This window comes from Crocodylus porosus, unplaced genomic scaffold, assembly GCF_001723895.1.
Source record: "Crocodylus porosus isolate Cpor-Errol unplaced genomic scaffold, CroPor_comp1, whole genome shotgun sequence".
Lineage (NCBI taxonomy): Eukaryota > Metazoa > Chordata > Crocodylia > Crocodylidae > Crocodylus > Crocodylus porosus.
Genome location: NW_017728924.1, coordinates 2,850,695 through 2,857,154, shown reverse-complemented (window position 1 = coordinate 2,857,154; position 6,460 = coordinate 2,850,695). Strand labels below are relative to the sequence as shown.

The 6,460-nt window shown below is 45.3% G+C and overlaps 1 protein-coding gene across 1 annotated transcript in view; it reads right to left on the bottom strand.

The window, feature by feature from the left end:
• Positions 1-6,458, bottom strand: part of NKAP (NFKB activating protein) — a gene marked incomplete at its 5' end in the record, with an annotated part of 7,960 nt that extends 1,502 nt beyond the window's left edge. The window contains 7 exons of the mRNA XM_019540447.1: positions 737-812; positions 995-1,110; positions 2,622-2,664; positions 4,481-4,591; positions 4,775-4,848; positions 5,401-5,481; positions 6,286-6,458. Of these exons, the coding sequence (XP_019395992.1) occupies positions 737-812; positions 995-1,110; positions 2,622-2,664; positions 4,481-4,591; positions 4,775-4,848; positions 5,401-5,481; positions 6,286-6,458 (674 nt within the window). The remainder of the gene's footprint in view (positions 1-736; positions 813-994; positions 1,111-2,621; positions 2,665-4,480; positions 4,592-4,774; positions 4,849-5,400; positions 5,482-6,285) is intronic.
• Positions 6,459-6,460: the final 2 nt, after the last annotated feature.

The window sequence follows — 6,460 nt, the reverse complement described above, 5'->3', positions numbered from 1 at the left end:
GGTTTTTTGGTTTTTTTAAGGCTCAATATTTTTTTCTTTCCCCAATTTTTTTTTTTTTTTTTTTTTATCCTTACCTATGTCGGGGATTATTACATTGGGTTTTTTTGTTTTTTAATTTCATCAGTGCCGACTCAGAGAGAGCACAAAAAAAAAAAAAAAAAGAGTACTAAAGAATCAGTGCCCTCTTCTCTACACACCATGACCAGTCCTCTCATTACTTTCCCAATATTTCTTGGTTGCTGGTTTGTTTCTACATTATAGCAATTTCCCCTAATAAGAGCTACGTGCTCGCCAAATCTGATGTTGAGCCTGTCTGTATAGAAGGGGATAGAAATCTAAGTAATAGCAGCAATGGGGAATGCGCTTTAATGATAAGCCAGGATGGAGTCACCACATTTCTGGGACTAGGAGAAAAAAAAGATACTGGTACATAGTTAACTTTGTTGCAAAATTTAACATTTGTTACTTGTGTTGCAACAGAAGGGCAGAGTGTTCTTGCTGATTTTGAAATAAAAAGATCAGCCCAGCTTTGAAATTAAAGTCTCCGTAAAAGCATTCCTTTGCCTCAGAGCAGCATTTACCATCTTGTAACAGTGTATGACAGCTCAGTAACACCTAAAACAAGCACAGGAAGACTTTTTTTCAGCATAGTGAAGCCAGGTAAGAGGTGGAAAGGCAACTTTTTGCTAATTTAGTTGACATGATCTATTTGTGTAAGCTGCACATGATTGCTTACTTCAAAGGCCTGTCATCTTGTGAGGCATGCGATTTTGGAGCTTCTGGCCCAATCAAACTGTCAGCTTCTGTATTTTCTGCAATACACAAACAATGAGGAGGATTACTATTGGAACTCTTCATTTTTATGAAAATATAGGACAAAAAAAATCATGTCGGTTATAATGTCAATAATATATACAGTGTCAATATATAGTGTCACTATATGAGCCACATTACTGAAAAGAATACCCAGGAGTTTTGAACTGAAGAAACCTACTTGATCTCTCAATCCAGAGATCTTCCCCTTGAAGCGCTTCATCCTCTGAATCTTCACTGCTGGAATCACTAGATTCTTTACGACTTCTCTTCTTCTTCTTCTTCTTCGACTTTTTCCTATTACAAAGTTAGAGATGCTTAGTTGGTTAAAGCACTTTTCTGGTATACAGGAGACACTGGGTTCATATCCCAGCAGGGCCTGCTTTTATAATTGGGCTCAAAGTGTAGAAATCAATGGCTCAGTGTCTACTTGGCAGCTGGTATCAAATGGAGTACCCCAGGGGTTGGTTGGTCTTGGGGCCAGTTTTGTTTAATATTTTCATCAATGACCTGGAAGATGGGATACACCCTCAGCAAGTTTGCAAACACTACACCTGGGGAAGTAGTAGATATGCTGGAGGGTAGGGCTAGGATTCAGAGAGACCTCAACAAATTGCAGAACTGGAACAAAAGAAACCTCATGAGGATCAATAAAGAGAAGCAAACAGTCCTGCGCTCAGGGGAGACCTATCCCATGCACCAGTACAGGCTGGGGGCTGACTGGCTAAGCAGCAGCTCTGCAGAAAATAACCTGGGGGTTACAGTGGACATTAAGGTGAATATGAGCCAACAGTGTGCCCTTGTTGCCAAGAAGGCTAATGACATACTGGGCTGCATTAGTAAGAGTGTTGCCAGCAGATCACGGGAAGTGATTATTTCCCTCTATTTGGCACTGGTGAGGCCACACTTGCAGTACCGTGTCCAGTTTTGGGCCCCCCACTAGAGAAAGGATGTGGACAAATTGGAGACAGTCCAGTGGAGGGCAAAAAAAAAAAATGGTGAGGGGGCTGGGGGACATGAATTCTGAAGAAAGGCAGGAGGAACTGGGCTTATTTAGCCTGGAGAAGGGAAGCCTGAGGGGATTTAATAGCAGCCTTCAACTACCTGAAGGGGAGGGGGCTCGAAAGAGGATGGACTGTTCTTAGTGGTGGCAGATAACAGAACAATGAGCAACAGTCTTAAGTTGCAGCAAGGGGAGTTGAGGTTAGATATCAGAAAAAAACATTCCCATTAGGAGGGTAGTGAAGCACTGGAACAGGCTTCCCAGAGAAGTTACTGAATCTCCATTCTTGGAGGTTTTTAAAAGCCAACTAGAAAAAGCCTTGGCTGGGATGATCTATTTGGGGATTGTCCTGCTTTGAGCAGGGGGTTGGATTAGATGACCCGAGGTCCCTTCAATGCCTAATTTTCTATGATTCTATGCTCCTTAACAGGCCTACTGGCAAGGCAGGAAAGGGCTAGAAGACAAGATTGAAGCAATCAGGTTTTTTTGTTTGTTTGTTTTTTAACACCACAGCCAAGAGAATAAATCTGAATCCCCTCTTTTTTGTTATTTAACTGTTAAATAAGCCACAGAACACCCTGATCCAACATGTGATATCACAAGTAACATAACCACGTCTTTGGGAGGCAGCTCTTCCAAGTCTGGATTAGGGTCCTTTGCTAACTAAGATTCAGCATGTTTAAAGCTGAAACATGCACTTAGGCTGCTATTAATAAGAGAAACAGAGGTGGAAGCTTTGGTGCTGCCCCCCAAAGGAATCAAAACTGCAGCACTTTCCATGCAACATGGTAGAGATGTCCCTTACTTTCTGTGCTTCTTTTTCTTCTTGGTTTTCTTTGTATCTTCATCTGAAAAAAGAAATCAGAAGATCATAAAGTACTGTATTAATATAATGTGATCCCAGTCTTGGAAGAAAGAAATTCCCCTCTAGAAAGCTCAGTTAAGAGACTACAAGGTACACAGCACTAAGCAAATCCCCAAAGTGGCCAAGCACAGGATGAAAACAGAAACGTTCCCTGGATTCCCTCAGTGCACTGCACCTCAAAAGCACTTGGAGACCAGCACTAGGCACTAAAACAGGGAGTCCCCTCCCTGGCCATTTACTGCAGTCACCTAACTGAAATAATTAGAGATGTGCCAATATATCGGCCCATATTGCATTAGCATCGATAAAAGGAAAATTGACGTTATTGGCAATTGGCTTTTTTTGGCCTGTTTAGCCGATCACATCACAGATAAATGCTGCATGTGTGTGGATAGTTGCAGCATGCACGCAGCCAGGAATGTAGCCCAGCAGCTTGCAGAAGAGCATCTGGCTGGTAAGTCTGTGGGGTGTGGAGGGAAGAGGGACGGGGGAGGGGAGAGCAGATTGAGGCCCATCACGAGGGAGAAAGTGGGGTTGGAGCAGGCATGGCCCAGCCAGGGTGGAAGGTGGTGTGGGAAGGAGCCACGGGAGGTTCGTCTGAGGGGTGGCTCCCTGCTGCTGCGCACACCTCCAGGGGAGGCAAGGGGACATGTGCTCCTGGATTTGTGCCTAGGGTGAGGGTGGACTGCCTGCTGCATGCTGGGGCCAGGGGCTGCACCAGCCTCTTCCCGATGTAGGGTTGGGTCAGGGCTGGGGGAGGGTGGTAGTGGCGCTGGGAGGGGGGCTACAGAGTAGGCTACAGCCAACCCAAAATTCACCGCAGCCACCCTCCCAGCACCACTCCAGGCACAGCCCCAGCCCAAGCCCTCTGCTGGGAAGAGCCTGATGCATTCCCTGACCCCAAGTCCGCAGCAGGCCACTCACCCTCACCCCATGCACAAATCTGGGGAGCACATACCTCCCTCGGGGGTGTGCACAGTAGCAAGAACCACCCACTCTCTCCCCGCCCTGCACCCCCTGGCCTGTGGCTTTGCCACGGTGAGGGAGGGAATGGGGCCGTGGCAGGGCAATCTCAGTCTGGCCCCTCCATGTCCTTTCCCTCCCCCAAACACCTTCCACTCCCACAGACTTACCAACTGAACACTGCTCTCCAAGTTGCTGGGCTGCGTATTGGCTATCGGATCGGTATTGGCCAATAGGGCTGGTTAATAATCAGTCATTGGTATTGACCAAAAAAGTCTTTATTGGTGCACCCCTAGAAATAATGCTTAAGAAGTTACATGCAATATCACACAGTCTGCTCCAGTTCCTACCACACTTGACCTGAAAACTAATGGCCTACATTACAGCTAGGATATCATTCCCTGATGGCTGAACCTCATGCACTGAAGCTGGAGCTATGATGCTTCTGTGCTAGAAGACTGCTGTAATAAGATGAAAGACTCTATATTACAGGTGTATTAAGGAAAGATTTGAGTGATCGCTTAGTGCAAAAACAGGCTTTTCCACATGTAAGAGGTGGTAAGGAAATCAGAAGACGAAGAGGAACAAAGAAAATGTTACACTTGATTCTTAAACAGAACATGAAAAAGTTAAAGTTGAAAGCAGACATTGACACAATTACAAAAATCTCCTACACGGGTTATGGCTATTCTTCACAATGCAGATTAAGCAACTGAAACAAAACCTCTGGACATCAGGAAGATACCAAACAAAAAGCAGGAGCAATACTGACCATGACTGCAAACATACAGGAGAAGGTTTCAGATGATGCACACCAAGAGAAGCTGTTTTCTTACCACTGGAGTTCAGCTCAGAGTCAGACCCGCTGTCACTGTCCTCAGAATGCTTTTTGCGTTTCCTTTTTGATGATTTTTTCTTCTTTTTCTTTTTCTTCTTCTTTTTCTCTTCTGAAAGAGAGTGTTACAAACCAGATGAGCACAGTCTAGCTTCATAAATCCTTCTGGATCTCGGTATCATGCTTGCTTCTGAATTCTACAAGACGTCAATGAACTTCTCGGCAAATAACATCAGGCACTAGCCTGAGATGTTTTATTAATATGTAAATTATTTTGATAGTAAAAATTAAATACCTTCTGAACTGGAATCTGAAGAGCTGCTTTTAGATTTTGCCTCCTCATCTTCCACTGGAGTATGTTCATCAGAACTGAGGAGAAACAAAGAGTTTAACTAATTATGATTTTAAGCAAAGATCACTAATTATCCAAAAGCAAGCACATAAACAACTGTGTACAGATTCAGAGACTGAGTCAGAGTCAGTCATGAATGAAACCATTAAGCAGCCAATTTAAAATATACAAGTCACTTTCAGAAAAACGCTACTAAAGAATCCTAATTTGACTGACAACATATCAGAGTCTTCTGCAAGGGGTGTTTTGGGATTATATGAAATATCATGAACTGATCATATCAGTCTAGTGATCGGTCGATGTGTGTAACGGTACTTCCTTAAAAAAGCAAAACAAACAGAAAACCAAAATGAGTAGAATTAGGGCAACTAAATATTTAAACGTTTTTAACTGACATATTAAGTAAAGTTTTATTCTGGCCTGACATAAGATACATAATAGAAATTATAAATATACTGAAGTAATGAAATTATTAATACCTTTATATGGGGACACTACTACAGACAAGGGTCCCAGAAAGAATGGGGGGGGGGGAAGAGGGGGGACAACCACAAAACAATGTTACTTACTCTGGGTCAGGAACCTTTGGTGAAAGCCCCCAGATTTCAGGTGCTCCCAGTTCTCCAATTCTCTCTCTTTCATTTAGTCTCCTGTGAAGATCCACATCAGCATTAAACTCCCACATACTATTCTTCCCAAACGTACATTCAAATGAGGAGTTGTTTGTATCTCTGCATACTAGCATTTTTAATCTCCCAAGCCAGACACAATGAGGGGACACACTTTCTTCAATGGAAACACTTCACGTTGTCTTTTTCTTCCATGGCCAAACAGTACATCTCTCAAGCTAAGAACAGGACTCAACTGAATTTTGTTCTGCACAGTCCCCAAAAGGGTCGGTCTGTCTGAAGTACAAAAACAGGCTGATCTATCTTGAAAACCAACGCAGACCTAAAAGAAGGCACCTACCCGTTTTTTGGTGCAGCTTAATAAAACAAACATTTTGGTCACATTACAACAGTTCCATTCAGGAATTTGGTGCAATCTTCCAAATGGGTCATTTCAGACATGCTATTTATTACAATGTAAAACAAATCCAGTCCAAAACAAATCACATTAGTGACTTTACCAGGCGCACAGGTCCTCAAGAAGGCTTTGCAGCTGCCCGCCTTGCAAAGGCCAGGAGGGCAGCCCCAGCGAGGACAAGCCCTGCCCCGGGAAGCTCTACTTGGAGCTGAGACTGGGCTGCACATTTGTGCACTCCTCACCTCCGCAGGCTCCTCTCTTGCACATGCTGCTCAAGGAAACCATCCCCTTGCCCCCCCCCCCCGGGACACTTGCTTTTCTTGGGGTGACGTCCCTGGAGGGCTCCTGCGTGCAGCCTCCCTCCTTAAGGGGGAGAGGGGGAGCCGGGAGCCCCGGGGGCTGAGGGAGGGGACGGGGCCCGCGCTCGCCTCTGCCGCAGCAGCTCCTCCTTCTCCTTCTCGTAGTCCTCGGGCCACAGCTTCCCGCCGTGGTGGTGGCCGTGGTGGGCCGAGGCCGGGGGCCGGGAACGGCTACGGCTGCGGCTGCGGCCCTGCGGGGCCTTGGAAGCCTCGCGGGAGCGGCGGCCGTGGCTGTGGCTATGGC